Source organism: Mustela erminea, chromosome 4 (genome assembly GCF_009829155.1).
Source record: "Mustela erminea isolate mMusErm1 chromosome 4, mMusErm1.Pri, whole genome shotgun sequence".
Lineage (NCBI taxonomy): Eukaryota > Metazoa > Chordata > Mammalia > Carnivora > Mustelidae > Mustela > Mustela erminea.
Window position 1 is genome coordinate 107,653,333 of NC_045617.1, and position 21,584 is coordinate 107,674,916.

A 21,584-nucleotide genomic window follows, 5' to 3' on the forward strand; every position below is an offset into this window, starting at 1 on the left:
ATGGGGCACATTAACAGAAATATACATAATATTATTTGTATAAAAATATGATTTCAGTTATAGACAAAATTGACAGAGAATAAGTCAAACCCTAAGGACTTTATTTTAGTGCCCTTGTGAGCAAGCACTCCATCTCATTAAGTGATTGATTCATTTAGTCATTTTTCACTCAAAATTTAATATTTTTTCTACTTAATTCCCAAATCAGTGTTTTTAAACACTATCTTTCATAATAGAATCTCTCCTATGCTTTATACTCTCTCACTAATGTGTTTTTATCTGGTATTTCTTCTCCTGTGTGCCTAAAAATTAAAATAAATTTCCTGTATCCAAACTCCTAAGGGCCTTAGGCTATATTCTGATAAGCAATAGCAAGGAGGTCAAATAAAACAATACCTTCTCATGAGTAGTCTATCCCATCAAGTAAGATAATTGAATTAAGTGCAGTTTCCTTAGAAATAAAATATATATCAAATAATAAGCCCAAGTAGGCTAAGTGAATATATTAGATTGTGGGCAAGGGCAGATTCAGGTCAGAGTGTTATTCTCATCAAAGTAAATGAAACTAGAGGAAAGGAAGTGAGGGATTTATATGGCTAAAATAAATTGATAAATAATAGATAAAAGTTGATGGATATCATACTTAATATGTCCTTTCTGTGTAGCAGATAAGAAATATCTGCTGCATGGAGATAAGATGAGGCAAAGCTCTAGAGAAAAGTGGTTGAACAACAACAATAAAACTTTGAGATTTTGGAAAAGTAGTAGTAGACAATCAGGGAAGCTCCTATTTAAGCACCTTAAACAGATGACAGATCAAAGTTGAGGGTACTCCCGAGCGTGAAGACTACAGATATATCTGTAAAGCCATAAAACATGTAGGTATTTCCACCACCTGTGGTCAGTAACTGTAAAAAGAACAGAATATGCAAGATATGAAAAATCCAAACATAACTATATGCATCATAGTGTATGATGGAAGTGTAACAAGTAAGTTTTGATTAATTATAGAAGGTTAAAAGCTTTTTGCAAGAAGAAACTAATAATAATCTAGTGCATCTTACACAGTGTAAAATAGTATTTACCTTACATACAAGATCTAAGTCACACTTCAAAATAATGCTTTTTTTCCCCCTCAACTACTGCACATGAAAAAACTTAGCTTCAGAAAAGTTAATTAAGAGTCTTGGTAAATATCAATAAACAGCAGATATGGGATCATACTGAAGTCCTTGAACTCAAAAAACCCATTTTCCTATCAAAACAAATTGTCTCCTCAGAAGAAAAAAAAAAATTGATTTGGGCTCCAAAAATGAAATGTTGATTGATTTGGAAAGTGAGAGAATTAGAAGGAAAACTCAGTATTTCAAGATAATGATGAGGTTCTTGGCTACTTTGTGGGTGTGAGTTCCTACAGTAAAATGACTGTGATATTCAGAGGAGCTGAGACAGATAATTTGAAGTGAGATTTTAAACTAGTGATGATAATTTTGCAATGGAAAAAAAGGATTATAAGCCATGTGTGGGGTCCATCAGAAGAGGAACCAAGAAGATAGTAAATGACAATGCTGAAAGGAGTAGCAAATCTGATATGAGGTGGCTTGAAGCTCAAAGAAGATTTTGAAAGATATGATTAAAACAATAGTTTGGTAAGTGCAATTGTCAGCTAAGAGGAAGCAATAATGGCCACATGACATATGTGAGTTACATGCCAGAAAGAGTAACTTCTGCTATAATAAGCTACAGAAGCTGAGGAAGGTGGAGAATCACTTGGATTTCACAATATGAAAGAGAAAAAAGGAAGTGTTCTATGTTAGACTATCACATATGGCTGCAGCAATATTTCCAACTAAATATGGTCTGCAGAAGCTTTTCTCTACCCTTCAACCTAAGAGGACTTTATAACATATTCAACAAAGAGTGTAGAAAGAATTATTTTATGTCACTTCGAGATGAGGTCATAAAAGGTGATAACAGCTCATTCTTCTCTCCAGATACTGGTTATGGAATTCCGGTACCATGTTATGAAAGCTAATGTCATGCACAGAGGGGACATGTAAATATTCCATCCCAGAGCACCAGCTAACATTTCTGTCAATATCCAATCACCTGCCAGAACTGTGAAGTTATAGGTGAATATTATAAACAATTTTCAGATGATTCTAGTATCCAGCCTTTGAGCCACTCCTAACAGCAATTATCAAAGCAAAGATAAAAAGCAAATTGCTAACAATCTGAGGGTTTTGAAGGGACGGGGGGTGGGAGGTTGGGGTACCAGGTGGTGGGTATTATAGAGGGCACGGATTGCATGGAGCACGGGGTGTGGTGCAAAAATAATGAATACTGTTATGCTGGAAATAAAAAAAAAAAAAAAAAAAAAAAGCAAATTGCTGATTCATGAGCAGAAAAAAAAGTTGTTATCAGTTTAAGCCGCTAAGTTTAGGGTTAGTTTGTTACAAAATAATAAATAACCAGTAAAAGGTATGTGAGGTAGCTGAAGATGTAAGATCATAAGAATTAAAAGTGTTGAAAGAGTTTGAAAGCTAGTAGTGACAAAGGAAAAATAAAGAAAGGGTTCCTGAGAATCTGAAACAAAACAAAAACAAAACAAAACAAGGATGGGGCTCATGGGTGGTTCAGTCATTGGGTGTCTGCCTTCTGCTCTCATTATGATCTGGGGTTCCCAGGATAGAGCCCTGCATTGGGCTCTCTGCTTGGCGGGAAGCCTGCTTCTCCCTCTCCCACTAACTCTCCCTGCTTATGTTCCATCTCTCACTGTGTCTCTCTCTGTCAAATAAATAAATAAAATCTTTAAAACAAAACAAAACAAAGCACGGAGAAAGAGACATGTTTTTTTGGCTGAGGATGAGAATAAAGATCAAAGGCATAGCGAAGTAAATACATGTGTGATTACAGACTAGAAAACCAGGAAGTTAAAGCTGTTGATAAAAGTCAGTTTTTTGTTTGTCTGTCTGTTTGTTTGTTTGTTTCCATATTGAAGTGCTCATACAACATTCAGAACAAATGTTGCTGAGAAGTAACAATATCTGTCTTGGAAGAAGTAACCTCCTCTGTCTACTAACAGTGTGATATATATCAAGTATTTAATTATCATTGTATTTCTTTCCTTATAGGGTAGATACCACCACTGAATGTCATCTGCATAGGGAAATATAGTACAAACTTCAAAATACAAATATAGTTAGATGTTCTTGGGTTTTTGTCACGAAAAGAAACTACCAACTAGTTAATAATAGTCATATTCAATCTTTCTACCATTGTTCTTCATATTTACGCATTGGAGTAATGAGTTTACTCATTAAAGATGTTTCAGAGTTCTAAAATAAACCCTTGAAAACTCAAGATTATAGGAGGTTAAATTCATATATATTGTGTCAAAATGCTTTGAGAGGTAAAAAATGTTGACTTGAAAATAATTTTACATTCAATTAGTAATATATAGCAAATCATTGAATTTTCTATAAGCAAATGCTGAAAAGAATAATGCACTATTTTGAAAGTAACATCTCAGATTTAATCTGAATTTTACTGGTGTTTGAAAGTAAAGTTACATGATGTATGTTTTACCTTACCTAAAGTTTAGACTCATTCATAAATTTCAGTTCTCCTGCCACACACACACCTCCCAGTTTTCATCTTTTCATATAGTACTATAATTTATTCAAATATTGTGACCTAGACTCAGAAGACAATAATAAAAGAATTATCATAGAAATTATTATATGAATTCAGTAAACTAAAATTGTTTGCTCTGTAGTTCTTACCACATCAAATGAAATTCTTCATTATACAAATATAATGACTATTACATGAGTAATAATGATTCTGGAACAATTTTCAGGGGGAAAATATTATAATTGTTATCTTGTAAGAGGATTTGGTTCATAAAAGCAGTCTTAAAGGCATTAAAGAAACTCTAGAAGGGAGTTGGGGTAAAATGGAAGGGGAGGTGAATCATAAGAGACTATGGACTCTGAAAAACAACTGAGGGGTTTGAAGTGGCAGGGGTTGGGAGGTTGGGTTACAAGGTAGTGGGTATTATAGAGGGCACAGATTGCATGGAGCACTGGGTGTGGTGAAAAAATAATGAATACTGTTTTTCTGAAAATAAATAAATTGAAAAAAATTAAAAAAAAAAAAAAGAAAGAAACTCTAGTTCCTTATAACACTGCAGCTGAAGTGAAACCTCAGTCCTTAAATACCAATTAGTGGGCTCCTCTGCCATGATACATACTATTTAGATTCTGTTAGAAAACAGAATAAACTCTATAAAAAGAGTTCCTTAACAGATCTAAGTTCAGGTATATTCAGTGTAGGGACAAGGACAGACCTCCTCAAAATGTGCTGCTTGGCATATCGAGCATTTTGAATTAAAAAATTACTTAAGAAACAGCTAGGGAAAGAAAAGCACTCTGATCTCCCTTTATCTCCAATACGGAGGAAATAAATCTCCCACGTGAAATGTACCTTCCCTATACCAGGACATAATGAGAAAATCTTACCATCAGAGATAGGAAATTCAGAGCCAAAAAGGCCGGATAAACTAGCTTTGTTAAACTACTCTTGCTAATTTACCACCTCAGCCCAAATTCTGTTTAGAATTCCTTATTAACTGAAGCTCCCAAACATAAGTTTTCTTTGTTCTGCAATTTCTCACAGATTTATTGTCTCTTTATCTCAAAAGTATAAAAACTGCCTGCCTTGATCATTTCCTCAAATCTCAGTTTCATTATTGGGCCTCCTCCACATACTTCAATTTTCTCTCTTTCTCCTGTTGATCTTTCTCATGTCAAATTAATTATTAAATCAGTTAGAAGAATTTTGAAAGGTAGACAAAAATTTTCTGCCCAAAGCCATCATATCAGGTATAGTCATCAAAATGAATCTGTCTTAGTAGGTAGACACTGATACCAATGGAATCAAATCTAATGCATCAGTGACAGAAAAATATTTTCTTTCCAAACTTACTCAATTGACATCTCATTAAAATGTACATCTTAATTTAATTTCTTATTTTATATTATTCTTAAAGTTACTCTTCAGCTTAACAAGAATCCCACTGAATTGGAGCACAATTTGGTATCAATATGTATTAATCACTTGCAAATATTTGTCTTAAATCAGGAAATGCTCATTTTGGGGGCCATTTGTAAAAGTGCTCCTGAATATATATGCAGTTAATAAAGATGTTAAGAAACACTTGATCATAATGATGAAGGTTATAAAATATTGGAGTTTTTGATTAATATAATAAAATCAACAGATTAAAGAAACCAAGCATGTCATATATATTGAACGGGATTTTTATAATGATATGTTAGTAATTCTTGTATTGCAATTTCATAGCTAGCATGTAAAAATGAAATATCACTGAGTATTAACAGACAAAACAGAATAACAAAATTACCTATAGGATAAAACATTCTGTAAGTTCAACTTTGTAGATTGTCATTTTCAAGTTTTTTCACTAAATAAAAGTTGAAGCCATATGTTAAAAAATGTTCCTGTATCTAAAAAATAAGTTTATGGCTTTTCCCCATAAAACACATTTCTAAGTCCCAAGATGGAGTAATTAGAGAGTTTCTGCATGGAATTCTATAAATTGTCACACCTGTTTACTTGAACAAAGAATTAAAACATGCAGACTTCAACAGAATTCAAGAACTCATTAAAAGACTTACACTACACCAGAAGAAAATACTTAATATAGAAAAAGGCATCAGTCATTTTCAAGCAGTCATCAAGTGATTTTTAAATCACTGGAACTGACAAATCAGAAGTGAAAAATATTGACAATTATATAAGCAGTATTATTGCAATGTATAGAACATCTGTCACTAATGAGAGTCAATTCAACATTCTACAAAGGGAGGCACTAGTACATTCAATATTACAAGGTTAAAAAGTGGCTTTTATACTTTTTTCACTTTTACAACAATGCAATCCCACAATTTTCATAGTTTGTATAAAAACTGAACACATTATGAGTCAAAGATAGGCAGATAGTCACATTATCCACATGGTGATGCACAGCAAGACTATACTTTTCATTTTTAAGAGATGGTATATTTGTTTTAATATTCTTTCCAGTGTCCTAATAAAACACATAGCAAAAACTGGGATCCTTTCCTTTCCATCTATGACAACAAGAATGTATAATATTCAAATATAAACTTGTGACTCCAGATTGAAAAAAGTTTGCTCCATATCTATTCTAAAGTATATCTGTCAGAAGAGAATAATAATACTCTGAATTCCTTTAAGATTAAGAATAGCCTCCTGTTTCTTACTTTCTTGATTACAAAACATTTATTCAATACCTTATATGTGCTGCAATATGAGGCTGTAAATTTGACTGGATTGCAGACCTTGCTGTCAAGGACTTTGTAAATCAGTAGAAGGAGTAAAGGAGTGAATTTTGGGGAAGCATAGGGAAAGAAAGGGAACTTCATTCTAGAGAAGGTAAAAATTATATGAACAATAGCAGGGAAAATGTGAATGTTTATGATTTATTTATAGGACAATCACTAGAACTATTTGATTGCAGAAGATGATTGGTTTAGAAGTAGATTAATAAAAGTAGACAGAAGACAGTTGTATAAATACTCAAATGCTGGGGAAGAAAAAGAGAGACCGGGTTCGACTGTATTAGTAAAACAGAAGAAATAAGCATTGAATGATGAGTTATGTCAAATAATAGCAAAAGTAGCAACAGCTAAAATTAATTGAATACTTACTATGTATCTGTCATTTTACCAAGTACTTTACATGAACTGTTTCATTAGTCCTCAGAAAAAAACAAGAGATTGGTATTTCAATTCTCATAATTTTATAGATCAGAAATTTAAAATTTAGAATGCTTAAATAATATTCTAAAGATCAGAAAGCTAGGAAATTGTAGAGATGGTCTTGAAACACAAGTCTGCCTAACTCCAATGGAAATCCATATTAACCACATCTATGCTGTGTTTCTTATCTCTTTTATTCTACACAGTGAGTGCAGAAGGAATATTACATTTCCTTCATCTCATAGATGACGTAATAAAAATTACATGACTAAAATCTATATATCATTGTTACAGAATCTAATAACCAAACTTATCTAACTCTCAATTCCATCTTTCTACCATGTAATATATGCAAAGGGGAAGTGATTATAATCTTTTGAGAAAAAAACATATAAAGATATATCATTTATGGGGACCTGGGTGGCTCAGTGGATTAAGCCTCTGCCTTTAGCTCAGGTCATGATCTACTGTGTCCTGGGATAGAGCCCTGCATCGGGCTTTCTGCTAGGAAGGGATCCAGTTCCCCGCCCCCCCGCCTGCCTCTCTGTCTACTAGTGATCTCTATCAAATAAATAAATAAAATCTTTAAATATATATATGTGTGTGTGTGTGTGTGTGTGTGTGTGTGTGTGTATATAATTTAAAAAGATATATTTAGAAAATTAAGTTGATTGTACCAGGTAAAAGTATTTGGGCAAACATAATATATTTATTATATTATATTTATAGCTACTCAATTGTCTTTCTTTAGAAGTTCACCTTCTCAACAGCACTCCCTTTACCAAAGCTCCCTCATATATAGTTGTGAATTTAATCTAAAAATATTTATCATCAGGTGCTTGGGTGGCTCAGTAGGTTGGCTCAGGTCTGGGATCCAGTCCCTCGTTGGGCTCCCTGCTCAGCAGTGAGTCTGCTTCTCCCTCTGCCCTTCCCCTTGCTTGTGCTTACATGCTCTCTCTCTCTAATAAATAAATAAAACCTTTAAAAAATTTAACCACCATACATCAAGGGAAGTCAGTATTATTTTGTCAAAAATTGATCCTTATGCCTAATTATATGTACTTTTTTTAAAGATTATATTTATTTATTTGACAGAGAGAGAGAGATCACAAGGAGGCAGAGAGGCAGGCAGAGAGAGGGGGAAGCAGGCTCCCTGCTGAGCAGAGAGCCTGATGCAGGGCTAGATTCCAGGACTGTGAGATCAAGACGTGAGCTGAAGGCAGAGGCTTAACCCACTGAGTCACCCAGGTGCCCCTGGTTATATATACTTGATGATCAAAATGACACATATCTACCTGGAGGTCCCTGCTTAGGGTCCCCGCAAAGTTACCTGTTTAAATGTAAACAGAGGACAGTTCTAGAAATTAATTAAAAAAAAAAAAAACATAAAACAAGACCAAAAAAAAAAAAAAAAAAAAAAAAAAAACCAAAACCAACCAACCAAACAAAAAAGTGCACAAGAGAAATATTGACAATGGTGATTGTGTTACTTTTCACTAATGTGAATAGCTTTTCTCAGATGAACTTTCTCACAGAAAACTATAAAACTGTATTAAATCACACAAATTCTCTTCACAAGAAAAAAAATGTACCTGTGTATGGTGATGGAAGTTAACTAGACTTATTGTGGTGATCTTTAACAATATATACAAATATCAAATCATTATGTTGTACATCTGAAACTAATATAATGTATGTCAATTATATCTTGATTTTAAAAATATTAAACACACACAAACTATACCAAATCCTTGAAGAGTAAACAAAACCAGACAGAATTAGAAAGCACAGGTAAACAAAACAAACAAAATCAACAGAAATTAATTTGAAGAAAAAATACAGGGAGAAAAAGGATTGAACTAAAATGAATAGTGTCAGAGTGACCAGTAAGAAAATAAGGTGTCTACCATATGTGTAATTGTAGAAGAAAAGGAGAAATTTTGGCAGTAAAAAGTAATTTAAAATATTGGTCTAAAACTTTTCAAACATAGTAAAAAAAATTAGCTTTCAAATCTGAGAAGTTTGGTAATATTTAGGTAGGACCAATACAAAGAAAATCACTGCTATGCAGGGTACAGTCAATGACCAAAACACAAAATTACTAAGTCAGAGAAAAAAGTGATATATCCATAGAGAACAATAATGAAAATGATAACTGAATTCATATGAGAAATAATGAAGGCCAGAAGACGGTATTATTGAGTCAATAAATTGTCTCTATATTAAAAGAAAAAAATGAATAAATTAAATTCAAATCACTCAAGAAAGACAACTTAAAAATGGCAAAGCAAGTAAGTCTTACTGGTTCTCAAGAGCTGTAGGATCCTATGGGTCTATACAATATACACTGACATTGCCTCACTGTTAAATATTTAATTAAGTTTTCACTGAACAGATGAGAGAAGAAACATTACATACTGGCATAAGACAATAATGTCATTGGAGTAAGACCACGCAAGTTATAATTTTATTTCCACCATTTTCTCAAAAGGTTAAATAGAGATGAGATTAATTATTTTATGGACTTATTTTCTGGTAAAAAGAAAGTCCTTTGATAAATAGTAATTAACTGTTCTATTTATTCAATAGTAATGAAGAGGTCTTTGAAATGTCACAACACATATGTTTTATAACTTTAACCACATTATATACTTTATTGAGCATTCAAGTCCTTTCATTTGTAATCAATTTATGCTCTTATTTATTAATATAAGACATGAAAATTTCATGATCATCCTGAGATCCTATAATTATCAATAATCACTATTTATAAAGTGAATAATACATACTAGATGTTGAGTGGACACATAAGTCATCTCCAGATAATTTACAGTGTGATGGAGAACACTTAGATTCATTGTTTTTTCAATGAAAGGAGGATTATCACAATAGAAGGAAGGCTATTAAGCAATGCAATGTGAGCTTCAGTTCTTTATCACGACAGTAGGGTAAGTAGCAAAGGAAGATTCACGTTAGTTATCAGATACAGAACCTTCGCTTTTTATGTTATGTTACCATGGATTATGCTGTGTTTAGAACTACAGGTCACCATCAATGCTGACAATGATCACAGTGACTAGAGAATCAAGGAAATACCACAGAATGAAGTTTGACATTGTAAAAATAATAATTATCTAGAGTATAGTACATGAACTCTTTCCTAGTCAACACCTAAAAAATTATGTATATTATTAAATATGTTACATTAATTTGTGTAAGTATTTGCTATAATTTTTAACTCCAAATTTTATGAATCTTAAGCCTCAGAGTTGAGTGTACAGGTAGAGTGCCAATCAGCTCATGTAATACGACTATTCATAAAATTTAACAAATTATGCTTATGAGAATAAGGACTGGCTCAATTCTCTACATGGCAGGGGGTTAGAACGAAGGTCAAACTGACAGATTAATTTTCTAACCTTTATCAGAACTGAATTTCAAATAGGATTAACATTCGATTATTAAAAATGAAAAAAAAAGTTGTATCTGATTTACCTCCTGTTAGCTTTCCTTTCCATGAACAAAATTCAATTTTCCATAAATTCTACCTCTTGATAGGGAGTTTGAAAATGGAGAAACCTATTTTGTATTGGGAAATATTTGCCCACCTTCTGATTTAAACTACTAACAAAATGTCTTAAGAGTATCTGTCACTACACAGATCAGATATCCTGTTATCTGAGGTTATCACATTTTAAAAAAGAGATGATTCCTCCAATACTATGCCATGGTTTCTTTAAATCATTCATCTTGGGTACAGAGATCCCAGCTTGCCTTGTAAATATACTTTTTGAATCTTGAAACTAAAATTATTTTTTTCTAGCTATAAATTAGTTCTAAACTAAGACCAAAAAGTTTATATTCTGACAATCATTTGTTTTTATATCAAACTCATATTTTGACAGTATGAAAGTAAGTCAGAAACTGACCATCTATAGAATTAGAGTTTAAATGGTTCTCTGAATTGCTCAAAAAGATATAGTAATTTTTTTCAATAAGCCTTAAAAAGTTATAAAATTAGAGCAAATCACTTATAATAGATATGTTAATATTTTATAATATTTCAAGTTTAGAAGTATAATAAATAATATAATTTCATGGTTTTTTATTGGACTTTTATTAATTCTACTTTTATAATGTCTGATATTGCAGTCTGACCTCACAGTTAACTATTCTTATCATATTTTCATAATATTTGAGGTGTCTTAAAATTTGGGAGTATGCATTTTTCTAAAGGATTATTAATATTAAAATAAGATTGGTGTACTCTGCACCTATTTCTTTGCAGTCTTGATTTAAATTGATTGAAGATTGATAGTACATACATACATATATACATACACACATACATATGTACTTCATAAACTTTAAAAATGTGATGTTTCCTACACATTTTTGGCTATGGTTTTAGGTCAAAGAATAATGCAATAAATAGGTACCAGAAAATTACCCAATCTATAATAGTTACTAGATTTTTTTAAAAGATTTTATTTATTTGACAGAGAAAGACACAGTGAGAGAAAGAACACAAGCAGGGGGTATGGGAGAGGGAGAAGCAGGCTTCCCGCTGAGCAGGGAACTTGATGTGGGGTTTGATGTGGGGCCTGATGTGGGGCTCGATGTGGGGCTCAATGTGAGGCTCCATTCCAGGACTTTGGGATCATGGCCTGAGCCAAAGGCAGATGCTTAATGACTGAACCATCTAGGCACCCCAGTTACTAGATCTTCTAATAGAGTTATCATCCTCGTTTGCCCTTGATAGTAGCAGTTTATGTTCATGGAGTGTAAGACAGAATATTGCTAAGATACCCGTTTTCCCCAATTGCCAAACTGCCATCTGTCCTGGATTTCTAAGTACCGTTATTCATACTTTCATTAAAGTATAAAGGGTTGTGTTTGATAAGTCTCCACTTTGTACTTCAAATTCTGCCACAGTCCTTTCTCAGAGTGGTAGAAATACATAGGCAATACATTATGGAACATGAGGATAAATTAGCATGTTAACCAATGATAACCTACTTCTCTTTTCCCAGTCCTTTCCAGATGCAAAGAATATTAGATCTCTCACTTAAGGACAGCTTGCAGGATTTTGAAGACCCAAGAAGCCACAAATAAGATTCCTTATTTCAGTAGATAGGAGGAAAAGGATATGATAATGCTGGCCTATGAGTACAAACTTCCTAATTGCAAGTAAGCTGGGTCAGTGGGAACCACAGGAAATTATGAGTTAATGTCTGTGTTTTTATACGAAACAAACAGGCCAAGCAGTTATGTGATAGGTGTATAGAGAGTCATCTGTAAGTTCTTGGTATAGAAGTTTGGTCATACCATTGGTTACAGGTATGGTATAAATTGGGGGTTGATAAACTATAACTGTAAGCCAAATACAACCTTCTACCTATTTTTCTAAATAAAGTTTAATTGAAACAAACCAAATTCACTCATTTACATATTTTCTATGGTTCCTTTCACACTACAATAGCAGAATTGAGTTATTGAAATGGCAAACACATGGCTCAGAAAATCTAAAATATTTACTATCTGATCCTTCACAGAAAAGAAGTTTATAAGTCCCTGGCATAAATATACTATTATTTACACATTTTGTTTTGAGCTGATGTTCATTTCTTATTTTGTAATAAATAATTAAAGTACAAAAAGATAAAAGGCAATTTAAGTTTTTTAATTTAAAAGTTTCAAATTTGTGTTTACCCAGAAAGCTGATAACGAATATGCAGTTTGCCCCTATACTATGTCACTGTTATTGATCCACCACAGAATATTACTGATATTATTGACTATACGAAAACCAGAAGATACACATTAGTTGAAGAACCATCAGCATCTATTTTAAACGTTAGTAATTATCTTAGAAGACTGCCTGTCAAAGAAGAATTAAGTGCAGATGCAGAAGGTATTCTTATAGACTACTCTGGGAAGTATGTCTTTTTATTTACATCAAGTGACTATCCCAAAATGATTTCCTTCATTTTCTATTACAAGTTTCTCTGTACATATACAAGTAAAATATAGTTATATAAATGTGTCAGATGAATTAACACAATAAATTCACACTCAAAGATGCCAGCTGCTTGATATTAGTAATATTAGAAGCTTTAAATAAATCACCATTTAATTTCAATAATGGTCTTATTTGTCCAACCAATTAATTGAATTTAAAATAAGGTTTTGCAAGTTTATTCTGCTGAATGCAAGATATCTGATGATATTAGGAATGCTTTTGGAAAATTCAGTTAAGTGTCCTAAAGATGAAGTTATTTGTTCTTGTGTTGAAATTATAAACAAAATTTTTGTTAAGTATATCATGATATACACATTATTTTGATTAAGTTGAGAAAAGGATGGAATTAAGTTGAGAAAAGAAGGGAAAAGATATATACTTGGAATTTAGTGTAGTGCACACATAATTCATATTTCAATCCAAACTAGTGATATTCACATAATTGAAATGGAATATATAGTTGCAAATTTTACAAATAACTTTAAAGAGTCACAGGACTCTTGAAACTAAATTCAATGTCTCAATGACATTGTAATGAAAGAATCTTCTAAATTTTGGTCTGTTTTGTTCAAAACCAGTATCAATAATTTAATCAAACAACTTAATGAATTAAGTGCACAAAAAAATCACTTTCTGAGAGTTTTAGTCAGTAGTCATTTTTAAAAAGATATTAAAATGTATCTCTACATAACACAGCAGAGACACTGAACATATTCAATAAGTTCAAAAGTGTTTAGTATTATAAATACTATGTGCTCTGGAATGACTGGACTTGTGGGAAACAATATTTGAGGAGGATCCTATATTTTATGGATAAATTTATGTACCAGAACATAATGGAAATAAATTGAGAAGCCCTACAACTTTGCAGCACCTAAGATTAGCCAAATACTCAAAAGAATCATATGTGAAGATCACTTATTTCATGAGGATTTTCTTAGAAAATGTTTGTCAATGACAATAAGACTGAACATAATATAAATGTGTGTCCTATGGAAAAAAATAACTAATGTATTTTATACAAAAAATTGAATTGAAACTACATTCCATTTAGCAGATTTCTTTTGAGATTAACAGGAGTCTCAACAGTTCAGTGAAAATGTCCTCAATTAAGATAGGATAGTTAGGAGTCAACTGAAGGCATTAACAATTTCAAATTTATTAATCATACATGTAACTTTGGAGCACCTGGGTGGCTCAGTTGGTTGAGAATGCCTTCAGCACAGGTCATGGTTCTGGAGTCCTGGGATCAAGTCCCACATCAGGCTCCCTGCTCAGCAGGGATTCTGCTTCTCCCTCTGACCCTACCCACTTTCATTCTCTCAATCTCTCAAATAAATAAAGTCTTTAAAAAAAATCATAAATGCAATTTTGAAGAGGGTATAACTTTATAAAAAATTAAAATAATAAGACCACATTAAAAAATATTCATTCTTCAGAAAAATATTAGCAACATATATTATTAGCAACATATATAAAATATATAAAAATATTAGCAGCATAAATATGGCTAAACACAGTTTCTGCTTATATTGTTTTGTAATGTTCAGATAATCAATAAAAAGTATGTTTTATTTTTTTTATTTCCTTTGATTTGTAGAGATTGAAGATCAAGTTATAATTCTCTTCTTTGAAAATAATTTTATTAAAAGTAATTTTTGAATAGGACTATTTTATGTGTCTGCCTATTTAATTAAGCCAATTTGCTGGTCGATAAATGAATATTTCAAATATTAGATAACTTTTTAGCTACCTCTTTTGCTCAAAAATGTCATGGTTTGGAAGATAAATTATATGTTTTTCATACATATGCAGCATACAGTAAAATACTGTATAAATCTTTCAATTCATAACCTCTCTCATGGGAAGAGAAGACTTGAGGGATGAAAGACCTGTAAAAAGTTTTTTTGAAGACAGTTATTAGACTCCTTTTTGTCTGCATTGCCACAACCCTTCTTACTATGGGACAGTGGTTCATGTATTCTATCAAAATTTCAAATCTCCCTCTGTGGAGTTAGGTAGAAGGACATGCAAGAGAAACACTAGGAGGTATTACCATTCTCTGTAATTTGGAAGACATGCATATTTTTGTTTTACTCCCACAAAAGGAGTCTGTAGGTGTCTTCTAATTGTGGCTCAAGCATTGCTTAAAGCATTGCTTAAAGACCTTCTGAAGAGGGACAGTTATACTGATAATGAGTTATATTTCCCAGGAAATGGGAAACTGTAAGAGTTTAAAGCTGCAACTGAAATGGTTTAAACGTATTTTCATTATTTAAACATTAAATCAATAGTTAAGAAAGTATTGCCTTAAATAGTGATTTCATTCCCCATTTTTAAGTTCATTTGAGAAGAAATAAAAAATTTTTCCTCTTCAGAAAAGGGGATTTGTCTGTAATGGCATGTTACATAAGGAAATAAGTTAGATATAATTATGCAAAGTATGTGCAAAATGTGCAAAATTATGTAAATTATGTGCACCATAGCTAAAAATATTTTAGAACTTAAGAACAAAATATATTTTATCATGGTGAAAAACTTGTCAACTGGTGTCCAAAACTCATCTTATATTATGGAATATTTAGCAGGATCATTTAATTGCTAACCAAACTGAATAAACATATCCCTAAAACATATTCAAAGTATAGAACCTCTAAAATTACATTTTTTAGTATTAATGAAACATTTCAAATTTAATTTGAAGTAAGACAAAAATTAATATGATTTGTATGTGTATATATAGAAACATATACATACATATGTATATTTTTTACCTGAAAATGGTTCATCACATTCACAGATGAAATTATTTATAGTAATATTGCTGCAATTCCCATGGAAACAGATATGTGGTTGATCTTGATCAATAATTTCTGAACAATTTATGCCTATTTAAATGAAAGAAAATTAATTTTTCAATTAGATTAAAAACAATTACATTGTATATACTTAACTATGGTCATTAATTTTTACTAAATTCTTTAATAATGATGGTCAAAATTTTGTTAAAATATAACTCTAAGAAATAAGGAGCATCTGGTTGCTCAGTCTGTTAAGTGACCCACTCTTGATTTTGGCTCAGGTCATGATCTCAGGGTCATGAAATTGAGCTTTGTATTAGGCTTGTGATCAACACAGAATCTGCTTGAAATACCCTCCCATCCCTTTGCCATTCCTTCTGCTCCAGCGCTCCAAATAAATAAATAAATAGTAAAATCTTTTTTTTTTTTTAAAGATTTTATTTATTTATTTGACAGGCAGAGATCACAAGTGGGCAGAGAGGCAGGCAGAGAGAGAGGAGGAAGTAGGCTCTCTGCTGAGCAGAGAATCTGATGTGGGGCTCGATCCCAGAACCCTGGGATCATGACCTGAGCTGAAGGCAGAGGCTTTAACCCACTGAGCCACCCAGGCACCCCAATAAATAGTAAAATCTTAAGGGAAAAAAATCTCAATGATGATGTATTTAAATTGAAACAAAATTAATTTCAATAAACTTGACATCCTCAATAAGTTTTTCCATCTTCTGACCCACACTATAGTATTCTAATATTTTTCTGATTGTTGATATTTGAGCTTTAGTTGATTTTCATGATAATTTGAATTTGTTAATCATGTTTTGAAAGTGGATAATATTAATATACGTATATATCAGTTCTTCAACACACAGTGGTGGCCCTGCAGTAATAATTTACAAAGTGACATATTCAAAAGTACATTGTGTCTTAGTCCTATCACCTGGCCAAAGTGATAATTCAAAAGGGGAAAATGTGAAAACTTGACATCTGAAGAGAAACTAGGACATAAAGGTTTAGTCAAGCAAGCTGAATAAACTCTAGAGATCTGCTATACAGTATTGTGTTTACTGTCAACAATTTTATGTCATATACTTAAAAATTTAACAAGAAGGTAGATGTCATATTAAGTGTTCTTTCCACAGTAAAATAAAATAAAATAATAAAATAAAATCTGAAATTATGGGGGGGGGGGAGAAGGAGAAAAATTCTGGATTCTCAGAAGTTATGCACCAACTTCTAAACTGTACATTTTCTTGCCCTATCTATTGTGTCAAGTTTCCAAATCTCACTATTACAAACTATTGTGGTCCTACAATACCACATACCATAACCTTTCATAGCATACTTTTTGTGCAGTTAATCAGCTCATAATATCCTTTGTAGAGGAATGTGCCTAGAAAATTCTAGGGCATGGCAAATGGACACGTTACTATAAAACAGCTGCCCATCATTCAGCAATAGGCCAGCCACACTTTTATTTATTTTATTTTATTTTATTTTAAAGATTTTATTTATTTATTTGACAGAGATTACAAGTAGAGAGGCAGGCAGAGAGAGGAGGAAGCAGGTTCTCCGCTGTGCAGAGAGCCCGATGTGGGGCTCCATCCCAGGACCCTGAGACCATGACCTGAGCCGAAGGCAGAGGCTTTAACCCACTGAGCCACGCAGGCACCCCTTTAGTTGAATTATTAATTTGACTCATAAACAATTTTTACCATTATCATTGAAACCTTTCAAATTCTTTTATAGACTGACAGCCCTGCCCCAATACTACAGAACGCTTCTTATTTATCTCCAAACAACCCCAACACAATAAAAATTTAAGTAAATATAATTACATGCCAAATATTTCCATGTACAAAAGCTAAATTTTATAACAGAATGTTCAATAGGTCATATCCTATTTCAATCTTAGTGTAATGGGCTAAATTGTGAGCCCTCAAAATTTGTATTTGAAATTCATATTTGAAAATTAATATTTGAAATTCATATCCTAACTTCCAGGAGCTCATAATATGACTGTATTTGGAAACAGGATCTTTTTTAGAGAGGTAATACAGATTAAATGAGGTCAGTAAGATGGGTCCTAGTCTAATGTGACTGATGTCCTCATAAGAAGAAAAATTTTGGACATACAGACATGTACAGAGGGAAAACACAGGGAGAACATGGGTATCTACAGACCAAGGAGTGAGGCCTCAGAAGAAACCAATCCTGCTTATATGATACTTTGATCTCTAACATTTAGCCTCTAGAATGTGAGAAAATAAATTTTTGATCTTGAAGCCACTCAAACTATGGTACTTTGTTATAGCATCACTAACAAACCAATACAGTTAATATTCTCAGTTTATTTGGTAATTCTGCATATTTCTGCATCATCTTAGATTTAAAATTGAAGCAATTCTAATAAAGTGGCATTATGTTGTATGCTCAGTATTATGGTATTTAACATTAATGATTTAAGTGATCTAAGATTGTGTTTCTAATAAATAAACAAATAAACATTGGGTAGAAATAAACACCTATATGCAACTAAGATAAAATTGTTGAAATAACATTCTATGACATATGATTACATATATGCCAATTAATATTCTGACAGATGGTAGAAATTTTCTGGTCAAATATTGTTTAAAATACTTCAGACAAACTAAAATGTATGCTTTAAGGTCTCTCAATTAAATTACTTTCTCATTCACCCCGAATCAGCAATTTGGAAGTTTTCACTTTTTTGATGACCTGTTTTAAATTTATTTTTTAAAGATTTTATTCATTTATTTATTTGAGCAAGAGTGTGTGTGTGTGAGAGAGAGAAAGCATGAGCAGGGGGAGGGGCAGGGGGAGAAGCAGACTCCCCGCCAACCAGGGAGCCTGCCATGGGGCTAGATACCAGGATCCTGGGATCATGATCTGAGCAGAAAGCAGACACTTAACCGACAGCATCCCAGAGACCCCTTGACCTGTCTTAATTTTATTTATCTGATAAACTCCAGGAAGAGTTGTGGTTACTTATATTTTTGTGCACCAATGCCAGGGAGAGTAAAATGAGAATTTGATCTCAATTATAGGCAGAGGATGTTCAGTGAATACTGATGGAATTAACTTCTGAAATGGTCTTAGTACTTCCCTATCAAAGAGTCTAAAATTACTCTGAAAGGAATTTTAGAGTCCACAAGGCTTTATTGAGATATTTTATTATACAGTCTTAGGTCCAGTATAGTTTCCCCAGGGCACACTGAAGAAAAACCTTATTGAAGTCGCCTAAAGTCTGCCTGAAAAAATTTACAGTTGTTTCTCTGAGCCTCATCTGTTTTATCATATCTACTGCTCACCCTCTTTCCTCTCTCTTGACCAAAAGGTAGCACCAATTTGTTGTTTTCCTATACTACCATTACAAACTGCATCAAGCAATTCCTTTTGTTAGATCATCCTTGTCTTACCCATTATCTTTGTAACTTTCTATGTCAGGTCTCCCTTTCATAAGTTCCTATAGATTAAAATTTTCCCTACACTTCTCAACATTTCTCCTCATTGACCTCTGATGACCCAATTCCCTAGTAAATTTTCAAGTAGTGATAGTTGATTTTCCCTTAAATCTTCACTCAGTCTCATATAGTATAGTTTACATTGTTTTTAAATTAACAGCTTCATCTACTCACCAAATGTCTTTTTACAACCTTTCCTCATCATAGCCTCTTTTTTAAGTTTATTACAAACAGGTTTATTAATTATATCATGCTCTTTCCTTCCTTTCCACTATTATCTATTAATCACTTCATAGGGCCACATCAACTTCCATTAAGAACACTGCTCTTGGGGGCACCTGGGTGGCTCAGTGGGTTAAAGCCTCTGCCTTCAGCTCAGGTCATGATCCCAGAGTCCTGGGATCGAGCCCCACATCTGGCTCTCTGATCAGCAGGGAGTCTGCTTCCCTTCCTCTCTCTCTGCCTAAGCAGGTCTTGCCCACGTCTCTATCTCAGTGTAATAAACATTTATGAAATGCCAAAAAAAAAAAAAGAACACTGCTCTTGGTCACCTGGTAGCTCAGTCAGTTAAGCAACCTACTCTTGATTTCAGCTCAGGTCAGGTCACGACCTCAGTATCATGAGACTGAGCCCTGCATTGGGCTCTGCACTAGGTGTGGAACCTGCTTAAGATTCTCTGCTCTCCCTCTGGCCCTCCCCCCACACCTCATGCAAAAGAACATTACTCTTGGGTCTCAAGCAACTTCATGCCTTCCCCACAATCACATACCTCTTTATCTTCCTCCACTCAGGTCCACACTTAATTTCTATATTATCACCCAGAACTATTTAAACTAAATACCATAAGCTTGGTAATTTTATTCTATGACTAATACTATTATGACAATTTTATATTAAATATATGAAACAGCAAGAGTGAATTTTGAGAAAGATGTGAAAATAGGTATTTCAGGGTAAAACATGTTTTTTAAAAAACCTTCTTATTTAAATAAGCAATAAAAAATTATTTTAGAGAATGCCTGATAGGAATTTTGTTAGGTCCAGATTCCAAATTTAGCTCATTCTAAAAGATCTACAAAATTTTTGGAAACGTAGTTTGTTTTTTGGAAGTAACAGTTTATGAACTCAGTTTATTTTCCTATTTTAATTGGATTATGTTATTTTTTGTTAAGACCTTATTTATTTATTTTTCAGAGAGAGAGAGCACAAGCAGGGAGAACATCAAGCAGAGGGAGAAGCAGCCTCATTGCTGAGCAAGGAGACAGATGTGGGACTCAATCCCAGTGTCCTGGGATCATGACCTAGCCAAAGGAACACACTGAACCAAATGAGCCACCCAGACATCCCGAATTGTGTTATTTAAATAATAACATCTTTTTAAATAATCTTACCTGTAAATGGCTGGTGACAGATACATTCATATACTTGTGTATTCCATTTTCCTCTTTTATTAATGCAAATGCCATTATTTTCACATGGCTTATAAGAACATGCTTCAAGTTCTTGGCAATATTTTCCAGAAAATGAAGGCTGGCAATGGCAGCTGTATGTCTTGCTCCAAACTTCAGTAAGACATTTGCCATGCCCAGAGCAAAATTTTGAACTCAGAGATTCCTGGCAGAACTGTTCTTTCACTGTCACATTTAGTCGTAGCCTCTGGTGACAAAGCGATGGACCACTTGCTATTACTGTGATAAAATAATGTGTCCCAACACTCAGCCACTGAGAATTAACAGTATGCATTCCTTTTAGTTTGCAACGAAAAAGTAACTGATCTTCAGTTGTGGTGTTTTGCAGACAGTCAATGAATGATGCTTCAGAAACATTCATCAAATTTATTTCTGGAGACTGAAGAGATAGTTCAGAAGAAATTACAAGGATGTCCCCCAATTGAATTTGCAAAGGGCAAATCTGGGGAACAACTTGATTGCCTGAAGTATTCATTTTGGTATTTACAATCCCAAACCAGCAATCTCTATAGAAGTCCATGCAGATGTTTTCTGTTAGTGTCCAATTCACCACATATGATAATGGCTGTATATGCCATTCTTCCACAAATTGCCATTTACATGTTGTTTTTCCATTTATAAATGTGCTATGAAGAACCACTAGGCTCAGAAGCATAATTGATTTGTTAATCATTTGGGGCAATTGTATTTTGTAGTTTGTCATGAAAGTGTCATAAAGAACTGGTGCAAAATGGATTTGAGTGTTGCTGAAAATTTCCAAGCAGAGATTTTGTTCAAAGATCCTGGGAGCTGGTTTTTCTTCAAATCCCAAAATGCCAATGGATTTGTGACAGTGGATTTCGATCAACAGTAGAGTTCAACTGGTTTAAATATCCCTTTAAACATAAAAACATACATTGTTAGTGAAGTTTTTCCTAAGTTACTTAATTATACAGACAACTTTAAGATGGTTTTTGGAAGGACTGTGCTGCCACCATCGAGGCACTTTCTTTGTGAAACAA

At 33.0% G+C, this 21,584-nt stretch overlaps 1 protein-coding gene across 1 annotated transcript in view; it reads right to left on the minus strand.

Moving 5' to 3' along the window:
• The window catches only part of EYS (eyes shut homolog), a 1,637,266-nt gene extending 1,616,010 nt beyond the window's left edge, over nucleotides 1-21,256 (minus strand). Inside the window, 3 exon segments of the mRNA XM_032341352.1 lie at nucleotides 833-908; nucleotides 15,589-15,719; nucleotides 20,506-21,256. Coding sequence (XP_032197243.1) covers nucleotides 833-908; nucleotides 15,589-15,719; nucleotides 20,506-21,256 — 958 coding nt within the window.
• Between the last annotated feature and the right edge of the window lie 328 nt (nucleotides 21,257-21,584).